Source organism: Balaenoptera borealis, assembly GCF_965194805.1.
Source record: "Balaenoptera borealis genome assembly, chromosome: 5".
NCBI classification, from domain to species: domain Eukaryota; kingdom Metazoa; phylum Chordata; class Mammalia; order Artiodactyla; family Balaenopteridae; genus Balaenoptera; species Balaenoptera borealis.
The window spans coordinates 14,350,223-14,366,160 of NC_138862.1; the positions used below are offsets into that span (position 1 = coordinate 14,350,223).

Below are 15,938 nucleotides of genomic sequence, written 5' to 3' on the forward strand. Positions count from 1 at the left end.
GAATAAAGAACAAAGGAACGAATAAGTTAGTTAGAATAAAAATATGTATAATATCATCTGATTTTGATGGAATTGCAAGTGAATTTATTTGTATATATTGAGGATGAGGAGATTGATTTCTGTCATTTAACTGACAAATAGTTTTGAGTAATTTTGAAAGGGTCTCATCTTAGACAGTGGAGATAAAGTAGGAAAATTTAAAGGCAATTTCCTGCTCTCACAGTGTTTATACTCTAGTATGTGAAGATAAAAAAAGTAAAAAATAACTAAAAGAAAATTTCCAACTGACAGTTGGGATGGGGGGAATAAAACAGCTTAATGGGAAAGAGAGTAAGGATTGAAGTGTTAGAGGGATAATTCAGGGAGGAATTTTGAACTTGTGACAAATGAACTGATGTCAATTGCAAAGAAAGACAGAAAGTACAGTAGTAAGTGTAAGGGGGGGAGAGAAGTTCACTAAGTTTTGGAAGAATATAATTTATTAAGCATGTATGAGATAATCTATATATCCAGGAAAGAGTCTTCACATCTTAACTCTTAATATACCTTCAAAATCTGAAATGTGACTCCTTTAGTTAAAGAACATTTGAGACATTTAGCTTTAAAGAAATTAAAAAATGATGATAATCTATCCAAATACCTTACACTGACACAGCAGTGTTTGACTTAATCCATCCCTTTTTATTGGAGAAATATTGATTGAGTGCATATTATGTGCCAGGCACTATTCTCAGAGCAGGTTATTCAGTGATGCACAGAATAGATATTTTTGCTGTTGTTATGGATAAATCCAGAGGTTTGAATGGAAAGGTATTAGAGGTAATGCAATAAAGATAGAAGACTTTTCAGTAATAAAGGGATATTGTGGTCATAAAGGGTGTGTTGGCAGTGGTATTGAAAATTAAAGTGTCTATACCAGAGAATTTATGAAGTAGAATTGATAGTTTCTAATGTCAAGGGAAACAGAAAAGAAAAGAAACTGAAGATTAATAAAAATTGAGATGAAAATATATTTTCTTTATGCCTATTCTCAGGGATTAAACATAGCAGAGTGATCAGATTAGAACAGTGAACAATATCAGAAAATATAGGTGGAAAGATTTCTCAACTGAAAGATAATTTTCTAATAATAAATGCTCTCAGAAAATGAAATCAGCAGCTCCGTGAAGATTCCTGTTGAAAGCATTCCATAAATTATTGGATCATAATGCATTTTGTGTTGTTGAAATGTGAGTGTCGAGTAGAATGAATCACCTTCTGGACTTTATACACCCTTCCAACTTGGATTTCATAGTTTTCACCATAAAAGGTCACTTCGAGGACCTTCAAGATGGCAGAGGAGTGAAATGTGGAGATCACCTTCCTCCCCACAAATACATCAAAAATACACCTACATATGGAACAGCTCCTACAGAACACCTACTGAATGCTGGCAGAAGACCTCAGACTTCACAAAAGGCAAGAAACTCCCCACATACCTGGGTAGGGAAAAAGAAAAAAGAAAAAACAGAGACCAAAGAATAAGGATGGGACCTGCACCAGTGGGAGGGAGCTGTGAAGGAGGATAAGTTTCCACACACTAGGAAACCCCTTCACTGGCGGGGACAGGGGGTGGGCAGGGGGGACATTTCAGAGCCACGGAGGAGAGCGCAGCAACAGGGATGCAGAGGGCAAAGTGGAGAGATTCCTGCACAGAGGATGGTGCCAACCAGCACTCACCAGCCTGAGAGGCTTGTCTGCTCACCTGCCGGGGCCGGTGGGGGCTGGGACCTGAGGTTTGGGCTTCGGAGTTCATACCCCAGGGAGAGGACTGGGTTTGGCTGCGTGAACACAGCCTGAAGGGGGCTAGTGCACCACAGCTAAGAAGGAGGGAGTCCAGGGAAAAAGTCTGGAAATGCCTAAGAGGCAAGAGACCATTGTTTTGGGGCACGTGAGGAGAGGGGATTCAGAGCACCACCAAAATGAGCTCCAGAGATGGGTGTGAGCCGTGGCTATCAGCGTGGACACCAGAGACCGACATGAAATACTAAGGCTGCTGCTACAGCCACCAAGAAGCCTGTGTGCAAGCACAGGTCACTCTCCACACCTCCTCTCCTGGGAGCCTGTGCAGCCCCCACTGCCAGAGTCCCGTGATCCAGGGACAACTACCCTGGGAGAACACACGGCGCGCCTCAGGCTGTTGCAACGTCATACAGGTCTCTGCCGCTGCAGGCTTGCTCCGCATTCCGTACCCCTCCCTCTCCCCGACCTGAGTGAGTGAGAGCCCCCTAACCAGCTGCGCCTTTAACCCCTTCCTGTCTGGGCAAAGAATAGACGCTAGAGGGTGACCTACATGCAGAGGCAGGGCCAAATCCAAGTCCCCTTCACCAGGAAGCCTACACAACCCACTGAACTAACCTGACCTACTTGGGGGAGACATCAAAAACAATGGGAACTATGAACCTTCAGCCTGCGAAAAGGAGACCCTAAACAAAGTAAGTTAAGCAAAATGAGAAGACAGAGAGATAAGCAGCAGATGAAGGAGCAAGGTAAAAACCCACCTAACCAAACAAATGAAGAGGAAATAGGCAATCTACCTGAAAAAGAATTCAGAGTAATGATAGTAAAGATGATCCAAAATCTTGGAAATAGAATGGAGAAAATACAAGAAACCTTTAAAGAGACCTAGAAGAAATAAAGAGCAAACAAACAATGATGAACAATGCAATAAATGAATTAAAAATTCTGTAGAAGGAATCAGTGGCTGAATAACCCAGGCAGAAGAATGGATAACTGACCTGGAAGATGAAATAACTACCGGAGAAAAGAATAAAGAAAAAGAATGAAAAGAATTGAGGACAGTCTCAGAGACCTCTGGGACAACATTAAACATACCAACATTTGAATTATAGGGGTCCCAGAAGAAGAAGAGAAAAAAAAAGGGACTGAGAAAATATTTGAAAAGATTATAGTTGAAAACTTCCCTAATGTGGGAAAGGAAATAGTCAATCAAATCCAGGAAGCACAGAGAGTCCATTACAGGATAAACGCAAGGAGAAACACTCCAAGACACATATTAATCAAACTACCAGAAATTTAATACAAAGAAAAAATAATGAAAGCAGCAAGGGAAAAGCAACAAATAACATACACGGGAATCCCCATAAAGTTAACAGCTGATCTTTCAGCAGAAACTCTGCAAGCCAGAAGGGAGTGGCAGGACATATTTAAAGTGATGAAAGGGAAAAACCTACAATCAAGATGACTCCACACAGCAAAGATCTCATTCATATTCAAAGGAGAAATTAAAACCTTTACAGACAAGCAAAGCTAAGAGAATACAGCACAACAAAACCAGCTTTACAACAAATGCTAAGGGAACCTTTTCAGGCAGGAAACACAAGAGAAGGAAAAGACCTACAATAACACACCCAAAACAATTAAGAAAATGGTATAGGAACATACATATCAATAATTACCTTAATTGTAAATGGATTAAATGCTCCAACCAAAAGACATAGACTGGCTGAATGGAAACAACAACAAGACCAATATATATGCTGTCTACAAGACACCCACTTCAGACCTAGGGACACATACAGACTGAAAGTGAGGGGATGGAAAAAGATATTCCATGCAAATGGAAAGCAAAAGAAAGCTGGAGTAGCAATTCTCACATCAGACAAAATAGACTCTAAAATAAAGACTATTACAAGAGACAAAGAAGGACACTACATAATGATCAAGGGATCAATCCAAGAAGAAGATATAACAATTGTAAATATTTGTGCACCTAACATAGGAGCACCTCAATACATAAGGCAAATGCTAACAGCCATAAATGGGGAAAATGGCAGTAACACAATCATAGTAGGGGACTTTAACACCCCACTTTAACCAATGAACAGATCAGCCAAAATGAAAATAAATAAGGAAACGCAAGCTTTAAATGACACATTAAACAAGATGGACTTAATTTATATTTAGAAGACATTCTCTCCAAAAACAACAGAATACACTTTCTTCTCAAATGCTCATGGAACATTCTCCAGGGTAGAATCATATCTTGGGTCGCAAATCAAGGCTTGGTAAGTTTAAGAAAATTGAAATCGTTTCAAGTATCTTTTCCAACCACAACACTATGAGACTAGATATCAATTACATGAAAAAAACTGTAAAAAATACAATCACATGGAGGCTAAACAATACACTACTAAATAACCAAGAAATCACTGAAGAAATCAAAGAGGAAATCAAAAAATACCTAGAAACAAATGACAATGAAAACACGATGACCCAAAACCTATGGGATGCAGCAAAAGCATTTCTAAGAGGGAAGTTTATAGCAATACAATCCTACCTCAAGAAACAAGAAACATCTCAAATAAACAACATAACCTTACACCTAGAGCAATTAGAGAAAGAAGAATAAAAAACCTGCAAAGTTAGCAGAAAGAAGGAAATCATAAAGATCAGATCAGAAATAAATGAAAAAGAAATGAAGGAAACAGTAGGAAAGATCAATAAAACTAAAAGCTGGTTCTTTGAGAAGATAAGCAAAATTGATAAACCATTGGCAAGACTCATAAAGAAAAAAAGGGGGAAGACTGAAATCAACAGAATTAGAAATGAAAAAGGAGAAGTAAAAACTGACACTGCAGAAATACAAAGGATCATGAGAGACTACTACAAGCAAACATATGCCAATAAAATGGACACCCTGGAAGAAATGGACAAATTCTTAAAAAGCACAACCTTCTGAGACTGAACCAGGAAGAAAGAGAAAATATAAACATCCCAATCACAAGCACTGAAATTGAAACTGTGATTAAAACTCTTACAACAAACAAAAGCCCAGGACCAAATGGCTTCGCAGGCGAATTCTATAAAATATTTAGAGAAGAGTTAACACCTATCCTTTTCAAACTCTTTCAAAATATAGCAGAGGGAGGAACACTCTCAAAGTTATTCTATGAGGGCACCATCACCCTGATACAAAAACCAGACAAAGATGTCACGAAAAAAGAAAATTACAGGCCAATATCTCTGATGAACATAGATGCAAAAATCCTCTACAAAATACTAGCAAACAGCATACAACAGCACATTAAAAGGATCATACACCATGGTCAAGTGGGGTTTATCCCAGGAATGCAAGGATTCTTCAATATATGCAAATCAATCAATGTGATACACCATATTAACAAATTGTAGGAGAAAAACCATGTAATGATCTCAATAGATGCAGAGAAAGCTTTTGACAAAATTCAACTCTCATTTATGATAAAAATTCTCAAGAAAGTAGGCATAGGGGGCACTTACCTCAACATAATAAAGGCCATATATGACAAATCCACAGCCAACATTGTTCTCAATGGTGAACAACTGAAACCATTTCCACTAAGATCAGGAACAAGACAAGGTTGTCCACGCTCACCATTATTATTCAACATAGTTTTGGAAGTTTTAGCTACAGCAATCAGAGAGAAAAAAGAAATAAAAGGAATCCAAAATGGAAAAGAAGAAGTAAAACTGTCACTGTTTGCAGATGACTTGATACTATTCATAGAGAATCGTAAAGATGCTACCAGAAAACTAGTAGAGCTAATCAATGAATTTGGTAATGTAGCAGTAAACAAAATTAATGTACAGAAATCTCTTGCATTACTATACACTAATGACAAAACATCTGAAAGAGAATTTAAGGAAACACTTCCATTTACCACTGCAACAAAAAGAATAGAATACCTAGGAATAAACCTACCTAAGGAGACAAAAGACCTGTATGCAGAAAACTATAAGACACTGATGAAAGAAATTAAAGAGGATACAAACAGATTGAGAGATATACCATACTCTTGGATTGGAAGAATCAACATTGTGAAAATGACTATACTACCCAAAACCATCTACAGATTCAGTGCAATCCCTATTTAACTACCAATGGTATTTTTCACAGAACTAGAACCAAAAATTGCACAAAATTATGGAAACACAAAAGACCCCAAATAGCAAAGCAATCTCATGAAAGAAAAACAGAGCTGGAGGAATCAGGCTCCATGACTTCAGACTATACTACAAAGCTACAGTAATCAAGACAGTATTGTACTGGCACAAAAACAGAACTATAGATCAATGGAACAGGATAGAAAGCCCAGAGATAAACCCATACACATATGGTCACCTTATCTTTGATAAAAAAGGCAAGAATATACCATGGAGAAAAGACAGCCTCTTCAATAAGTGGTGCCTGCAAAACTGGACAGCTACATGTAAAAGAATGAAATTAGAACACTCCCTAACAACATACACAAAAATAAACTCAAAATGGATTAAAGACCCAAAAGTAAGCCAGACACTATAAAATTCTTAGAGGAAAACATAAGCAGAACACTCTATGACATAAATCACAGCAAGATTCTTTTTGATCCACCTCCTAGAGAAATGGAAATAAAAGCAAAAATAAACAAATGGGGCCTAATGAAACTTAAAAGCTTTTGCACAGCAAATGAAACTATAAACAAGACAAGAAGACAACCTTCAGAATGGGAGAAAATATTTGCAACCGAATCAACGGACAAAGGATTAATCTCCAAAATATATAAACAGCTCATGCAGCTCAATATTAAAAAAACAAACCACGCAATCAAAAAATGGGCAGAAGACCTAAACAGACATTTCTCCAAAGAAGACATACAGATGACCAAGAGGCACATGAAAAGCTGCTTAACATCACTAATTATTAGAGAAATGCAAATCAAAACTACAATGAGGTATCACCTCACACCAGTTAGTATGGACACCATCAGAAAATCTACAAACAACAAATGATGGAGAAGGTGTGGAGAAAAGGGAACCCTCTTGCACTGTTGGTGGGAATGTAAATTGATACAGCCACTATGGAGAACAGTATGGATGTTCCTTAAAAAAACTAAAGGTAGAATTACCATATGACTCAGCAGTCCCACTACTGGGCATATACCCAGAGAAAACCATAATTCAAAAAGACACATGCAACCCAATGTTCATTGCAACAGTATTAACAATAGCCAGGACATGGAAACAACCTAAATGCCCATCGACAGATGAATGGATAAAGAAGATGTGGTACATATATACAATGGAATATTACTCAGCCATAAAAAGGAACGAAATTGGGTCATTTGTAAGGACTTGGATGGACCTAGAGACTGTCATACAGAGTGAAGTAAGTCAGAAAGAGAAAAACAATTATTGTATATTAATGTATATATGTGGAATCTAGGAAAATGATATAGATGAACCAGTTTGCAAGGCAGAAATAGAGACACAGATGTAGAGAACAAACATATGGACACCAAAGGGGGAAAGCAGGGTGGGGGTGTGTGTGTGTGATAGTGGTGGGATGAATTGGGAGATTGGGATAGATATATATACACTAATATGTATAAAATAGATAACTAATAAGAACCTGCTGTATAAAAAATATAGATTAAAAAAAAAAAAAGAACTGGAGTCTCCAAAACAATGAGCTATTTTAAGCAAATCATTATTAATTGTCAACAGTGACTGGCACATAATGGTTGCTTACATATTTGTTGCCTGTGTCAAGGAATGAATGTTATGCTCTGCCAATTACTGACAGTATATAAAGGTCCATGGGAAGTAGACGACACACACACTTCAGAAACATTCTCTTGCAACCCACCTGAATCCACTTCCCTTGACAACATGTTTTGCAACTACTACGGCAATTCCTGTGACTACGGGTGTGGAAACAGCTATGACTGTGGGTTTAGTCCCTATTATGGCTATGGATGTGGCTGTAGATATGGTTCCCATTATGGCTGTGGCTATGGAACAAGATATGGCTGTGGATATGGCTCCTACTATGGCTCTGGTACTGGCTACTGCAGCTACCGGCCAGTTTGCTATAGGAGATGTTATTCTTCTTGCTACTAGAACATCACCATCCAAGGTCCATTCGCTTCTGTAAAGACATCTAAAGATAATGCTGATTCAAAGATCTTTAGGACACAATTTCTATATCCAAGAAATTACATGTCTGACAGAGGTATTGACCTCCAGCTACCAATTTTTAGATTGTCATCTTTGTGGCCTGAAGTCCATGGTGGTATTATTTGCCTATTTTCCAATTGTTAGCCTTTACTACCTTAATCTCTGATTCTCTGTTTTGATGATCCTAACATCCTATTGTTGGGGAAATCCCTTGCTATCAATAAAAATTGTTCATTGTTTCTAACAAATCTCTGTGTATTCGTTTGTGAATTAGTCTTTTTTGAAGTGTTATGGCCTCTGTTGAAAATTGGGCTAATATCTTGCCTGAATCTTGAGTTTTTCCTTGATATAATATAAGCATTTCTTCTTATATTTGCATCAGAAATAATACCTCTCCACTTATTTCTCGTATCCCACATGCTCAGGCACTCACATACTCAAGCACAAATCTCACAGTATTTCAGTGTGCTTTGCAAACTGCTCTGTGTATGGGACGGAGCTGGAGGGGAAAAGAGGAGGAGGAATGACACTTTAAGCAGGATGTTAATGCAAAGTCTAAGGTAGAGAAAAGGTGGCCTGAGTGCTTAAAGGAATAATGGAATTGAAGAGATACTTGCCAGAATTAATGAGAAATTATAAGCAGAGCTAAGTATTAAAGTACATGAAGAAAAGAGAGCTAGGAAAGGATAAGTTAGAATAAAATTATTCTACTGTATCATCTGCTTATGATGGAATTGCAAATATATTTATTTGCACATATTTATTGAGATTGAGGAAATTTATTCAAGTCACTTAATTGACAAATAGTTTTGAGTAGTTTTGAAAGAGTCTCATTCTATACAGTGAAGACACAGTAGGAAAATTATAGACAAGTTTTCTGCTCTCACAATGTTTACATTCTAGTATGTGAAGATAAAAAAGTAAAAAATAATTAAGAAAATTTCAAACTGACAGTTGGGATGGGGGGAATAAACAGCTTAATGGGAAAGAGAGTAAGGACTGAAGTGTTAGAGGGATAGTTCAGGGAGGAATTTTGAACTTGTGACAAATGAGCTGATGTCAATTGCAAAGAAAGACTGGAAAGTACAGTAGTAAGTGTAAGGGGTGCGAGAAGTTAACTAAGTTTTGGAAAAATATGATTTATTAACTATGTATGAGATAATTTGTATATCCAGAAAAGAATCTTCACACACTAGCTCTTAACATACCTTCAAAATCTGAAATGTTGTGACTCCTTAGTTAAAGAACATTTGAGACACTCAGCTTTATGGAAATGAGAAAATGGTGATAATATTTACAAATATACTACAAGTTACATGTGCCACACAAATGTTTGACTTCATACATTTTCTTATTGGAGAAATATTGATTGAGTGCAAACCATGTGCCAGGCACTGTTGTGAGAGATGATTATTCAGTGATGTATAGAATAGATATATATATTTTTTGTTTTGGATCAATATCGAGATGTTTGAATTGAAAGGTATTAGAAGTAATTCAATAAAGATAGAAGACTTTACAATAATCCAGGAGTATAGTCATCAGAAAGTGTGTGTTGGCAGTGGTATTGAAAAATAAAGTGTCTAATCCAGAGAATTTGTGAAATAACATTGATAGTTTTGAATTTAAATGATGACAGAAAAAGAAAGAAATTGAAGAATAATAAAAATTGGAATGGAGATATATTGGTATTTTCTTTACACCTATTGTTATGGATTAAACATAGCAGAGCGATCAGATTATACCAGTGATCAATATCATGAAAAAGATATATTCATTAACTGGAAGAAATTTGGCTAATAATTGATGTTCTCAGAAAGTGAAATTGACAGCTTTGTGAAAATTCCTGTTGAAGGCATTCCATAAACTACTGCATCACAACTCATTTTTTGTTTCAAAATGTGAGTGCCCAGTAGAAGGAATCATCTTCTGGAGTTTTTACTCCCTTCCAACTTGGATTTCCTTGTTGTTACTATAGAAAAGTTACTTTAATTTTGATAAGAAATGAAAGAGGAGAAATAACAAGTGATACCACAGACATACAGAAAATGACAAGAGAATACTATAAAAAGTTACATGTCAACAAATTGGACATCCTAGAAGGAACAGACAAATTTCTAGAAACATACAGAATGCTGAGACTGAGTCAAGAAGAAACAGACAATTTGAACAGACTGATCACTCGAAGTAAAATTGAACCTGTAATTCAAAAAACTCCCACCTAATAAAAGTCCAGCACTGGAGGATTTCACAGGGGAATTCTACCAAACATATAAGGAAGAATGATACCTATCCTTCTCAATCTCTTCCAAAAAATTGAAGATGAAGGAACACTCCCAAATTCATTCAACAAGGCCACCATTGCCCCAATACCAAAACTAGACAAAGACACTACAGAAAAAAGAAAATTATAGCCCAATATTTTTGAAGAATATGGATACAAAATCCTCAACAATATTTTAGCAAACCAAATTCAATAGTACAGAAAAAGTTCATATACCATGATCAAGTTGTATTTATTCCAGGGTCACAAGGATGGCTTAACATATGCAAGTAAATCAATGTGACACACCACATTAAAAAAAAAAAAAAGACAAAAATCACATGATCACATCAATAGATGCAGAAAAAGCATTTGAAAAAATTCAACACCAATTTATGATAATAACGCTCATCAAAGTGGGTGTAGAGAGAAAATATCTCAATGTAGTAGAGGCTATTTATGACAAACACACAACCAATATAATACTCAATGGTGAAAAGATGAAAGCCTTCCTGCTACATTCAGGAATAAGACAAGGATGATCACATCACTCTTGCCACTTCTATTTGACATAGAATTGGAAGTCCTAGCCACAGCAAACAACAAGAAGAAATAAAATATCCAGATTGGAAAGGAAGAGGTAACACCATAACTATTTGCAGATGATGTGGTACTTTATATAGAGAACTCTAAAATCTCCACCCAAAAACCATTAGAACCAATAAATGAATTCAGAAGGTTGCATGATACAAGATTAATATACAGAAATCTGTTGTGTTTCTATATACTAATAATAAAATATTAGGAAGATAAAGTAAATCTCATTGAAAATTGCATCAAAAATACCTAGGAATAAACTTAAACAAGGAGGTGAAAGACCTATACTCTGAAAAGTATAGCACTGAAGGAAATTGAAAATTATACAAAGAAATGGAAATATATCCTGTGTCCTTGGATTGGAACAATTAAAATTATTAAAATGACCATACCTCCAAAAGAAATCTACAGATTTAATGCAATCCCTATCAAAATACTTTTGACATTTTCCATAGAACTAGACCAGATAATCCTAAAATTCACAGAACTAGAACAAATAATCATTAAATAATTCTAACATTCATAGAAAAATATTCCTAAAACTAGAAGAACAAAAGACCCCCAACTGACAAAGCACTCTTTAGAGAAAAAGAACAAAGCTGGACATTCAACCCTCCCAGACCTCAGACTATAGTACAAAGGTACAGTAATCAAAACAGCATGGTATTGGCACAAAAACAGACACATAGATCAGTGGAACAGAATACAGAGCCCAGAAATAATCTCACACACCTATGATCAATTAATCTATGACAGAGGAGGCAAGAATATACAGTGGAGAAAAGACAGTCTCTTGAACAAATGGTACTGGGAAAACTGGACAGCAACATGTAGAACAATGAGATTAGAACATTCCCTCACACCATATCAAAAATAAACTCAAAATGGGTTAAAGACCTAAATGTAAGACCTGAAAATATAAAACTCTAGGAGAAAACATAGGAAGCACACTCTTTGACATAAATTGTAGCATTATTTATTTTTTTTGGATCTGTGTCCTATGGCAAAAAAATAAGTAAATAAAAAAAAGCAAAAGTAAACAAGTGAGACATAATTACACTTAAAAGGTTTTGCACAACAAAGGAAGCAGTTGAAAAGATGAAAAGACAACTTATGAAATGCAAGAAAATATTTGCAAATGATGTGACTGATAAGGTGTTAATATCCAAATTATATAAATAACTCATACAACTCAATATAAAAAAACCAAACAACCCAATCAAAAAATGGGTAGAAGACCTGAACAGACATTTTGCCCAAAGAAGACATACAGACAGCTAACAGGCATAATAAAAGATGCTCAACATCACAAATTATTAGAGAAATGCAAATCAAGACAACAATGAGATATCACCTCACACCTGTCAGAATGGCTATCATCAAAAATCTACAACTAACATATGTTGGAGAGGATGGGGAGAAAAGGGAACGCTTATACACTGTTGGTGGGAATGTAAATTGGTACTACCACTAGGGAAAATATTACGGAAATTCCTTAAAATCTAAAAATAAAACTACCATGTGATTCAGCAATTCCACTCCTGGGTATATATCAGGAAAAAATTAATACACTAATTTGAAAAAATACATGCACTCCCATGTTCATAGCAGCACTATTGAAAATATCCAACAGATAGAAACAGCTCAAGTGCCCATCAACAGATGATTGAATATATCCAATGCATAAAATGGAGTATTACACAGCCATAAAAAAGAATGAAATACTGTCCTTTGCAGAAAAATGGATAGACCTAAAAATATTATGCTTAGTGAAATAAGTCAAACAGGGAAAAAAGTCAGGCAGAGAAAGAAAAATACTGTATGATAGCACTTATATGAGGAATCTAAAAATTATAGAAGTGAATGTGTATGCAAAACAGAAGAATAAGAATCACGGGTATAGAAAAGAAACTTGTGGTTACCAAAGGGAATCGAGAAGGAGGAGGGCCAAATTAGGGCCGTGGGATTAACTGATGCAAACTACTATATATAAAGTAGAAAAGCAACAATGATATACTGTATACATAGGGAATTATACCCATTATCTTTTAATAACCTTTAACAAAGTATAATCTTCAAAAATACTGAATCACTATGCTCTACACCTGAAACTAACACAATATTGTAGATCAACTATACTTCAATAGTAATAAAAAAACTTAAATTTTGGAGACTGTCTAATTCTGAAAAAGGTGATATAAAGGTAAGATAAGCAAAAAATCTCCCCAAACAAACAAACAAACAAAAAAAAACTATATTTTTGGACTACATGTTTGGTAATGGAAAGGTCAAGTATTTGTTTAGAGTGGGTAGATAGGGTATGTTTGGATTTAAACATCTATAGGTATATAAGAAGCATATTTATAAATGCATAGGGGTAAACCAAGATTTCTATTCATAGCACTAATGACATTTTGGAACAGATATTTTTTTCTTCTTGGGGGCTGTTTTGTGCCCTGTGGAATTAGCAGCATCTTCGGTTTCTACACAAGATGAGATTCAATACCTGGCATGTAGGTATCTGGGGGGGAAGAGCCTGGTAAGAAGTTGCAATGATTCAAGAAAATGGACAGAAATATTTTGTGTTCATGTGGACAGACGCATATGTGAAAGTAAAGAGGAAAGACAAAAAGGAGCAATATTTGTTTAACATTTCCAACCAAACCTTTTAATATAAGATACATATTAAATGATAGGAAGTTTGGAAAATGGGTACAAGTTACTGGGCACATGATTCTACAGAGACAATTCTTTGGCAGAACATATTAAAATGATGCTCTTTAAATAAAATGAAGTCTACAAAATAACAAGATAGTCTAAGCAAATCATTATTGATTGTCAACAGTGACTGGCACATAATGGTTGCTTAAATATTTGTTGTCAACGTCAAGGAATGAATGGTATGCTCTGCCAATTACTGGCAGTATATAAAGGTCCATGGGAAGTAGACGACACACACACTTCAGAAATATCCTCTTGCAACCCACCTGAATCCACATTCCTTGACAACATGTGTTGCAACTACTACGGCAACTCTTGTGGCTATGGCCGTGGATTTAGTCCCTATTACAGCTGTGGATATGGGATTCGCTATGCCTGTGGCTATGGCTCAGGATGCCGCTGTGGATATGGCTCCCCTTATGGCTGTGTTTATGGACCAGGATATGGCTGTGGATATGACACTGGCCGCTGCTGCTACTGGCCAGTTTGCTACTGGAGATGTTATTCTTCTTGCTGCTAAAACGTCACCATCCAAACCTCGTGTGTTCCTGAAATGACACATCTAAAGATAATGAGATTCAAGGATCTATAACCCATGATTTCTATATCCAGGAAACTACATGCCTAACAGAGGCTTTGACCTCCAACTACCCATTTTTAGATTGACATCTTTGTGGCTTGAGGTTCCATGATAGCGTCTGCTTATTGTCTGAAAGTTAGCCTTTAACTTCCTTAAACTCTGATTCCCTGTTATGATTGTGTTGATGATCCTAACATCCTCCAGTTGGGGAAATCACTCATTCTCAATAAAAAAGGTGCATTGTTTCTAACAAACCTTTGTGTACTTGCTTGTGAATTAGTCATTTTTTGAGATGTTATGGCTTCTGTTGAAAGTTGGGCTAATATCTTGCCTGAACCTTGAGTTCTTCCTTGATATAATACAAGCATTTCTTCTTACATTTGCAGCGGAACAAATGTCTCCTCCTCCTATTTCTTGTTTCTGACATACTCAGGCGCTCATACACCCAGGCACAAATCTCACAGTATTTCACGACTGTGCTTTGCAGATCCCACTTTGTCTAGGTTGGAGCTGGAGGGGAAAGAGGAGGGGGAATGACACTTTATTCAGGATGTGAATGCAGAGTCCAAGGTAGAGAAGAGGTGCCCTGAGTGCTTAAAGGAATTGAAGAGATATTTTCCAGAATTAATGAGGAATTAGAATTAGACATAGGTATGGAAAACACGAGAATAAAGAACTAAGCAACAGATAAGTGAGAATAAATATATTCTCTTATATCACCTGCTTTTGATGGAACTGAAAATGTATTTGTTTTCATATATCGTGGTTGAGGAAATTGATTGCGGTCACTTAATTGACAAATAGTTTTGAGTAGTTTAGAAAGGGCCTCATCTTAGTGAAGACAAAGTAGGAAAATTATAGACAAGTTACTTGCTCTCACAGTGTTTATATTCTAGTACGTTAAGATAGAAAAACAGAGAGTAAAAAACAATTAAGATGATTTCAAACTGACAGTTGGGAGGGGGGACTAACACCGGTTTATGGGAAAGAGAGTAGGGATCGAAGTATCAGAGGGATGGTTCAGGGAGGTATTTTGAAGTTGTGATGAGCTGATGCCAATGGCAAAGGAAGATTAGAAAGGGCAGTAGCAAGCGTAAAGTGGGAAAAGAAGTCCGTGAAGTTTTGGCAGAATATGATTTATTAGGCATGTATGAGTTCACTTATATATCCAGAAAAGAGTCTTCACGAACTCTTCCCATACTTTCAAAGTCATAAGTGTTGTGACTCCTTAGTTAAAGAACATCTGAGACACTCAGCTTTACAGAAGTGAGAAAATGGTGATAATATTTACAAGTATCCTCTAATTTATATGTGCCACACAAATGTTTGATTTCATATTCTTATCGGAGAAATATTGTTTGAGTGTAAGTTATGTGCCAGGCACTGTTCTCAGAGCTGATTATGCAGTGATGTACAGAATAGATATGGTTTCTCTTGTTTTGCATCCATATCCAGATGTTTGAATGGACAGGTATTCGAAGTAATGCAGTAAAGATAGAAGAATTTTCACTAACCCATGGGTATTGTGGAAAGAAAGTGTGTGTTGGCAGGGTATTGAAAAGTGGCGTGCGTATCACAGGTAATTTGTGAAGTAAAATTGATAGTTTTGAATTTAAAAGATGACAGAAAAGGAAAGAAACTGAAGAATAAGAAAAATTGGAGTGGAGGTGTATTTTCTTTATGTTTATTGTTGTGGATTAAACATAGCAGAGTGATCAGATTAGAGCAGTGACGAATATCAGAAAAAAATAGGTAGAAAGATTTCTCAGCTGAAAGAAAATGTTCCAATCATGAATGTTC

At 36.2% G+C, this 15,938-nt stretch overlaps 1 protein-coding gene across 1 annotated transcript in view; it reads left to right on the forward strand.

The window, feature by feature from the left end:
• The window catches only part of LOC309629007 (uncharacterized protein), a 46,389-nt gene extending 32,444 nt beyond the window's left edge, over positions 1–13,945 (forward strand). The window contains exon 2 of the mRNA XM_082392579.1: positions 7,550–13,945. Coding sequence (XP_082248705.1) covers positions 7,550–7,920 — 371 coding nt within the window. The 3' untranslated portion in view covers positions 7,921–13,945. The remainder of the gene's footprint in view (positions 1–7,549) is intronic.
• The last annotated feature ends 1,993 nt before the right edge of the window (positions 13,946–15,938 follow it).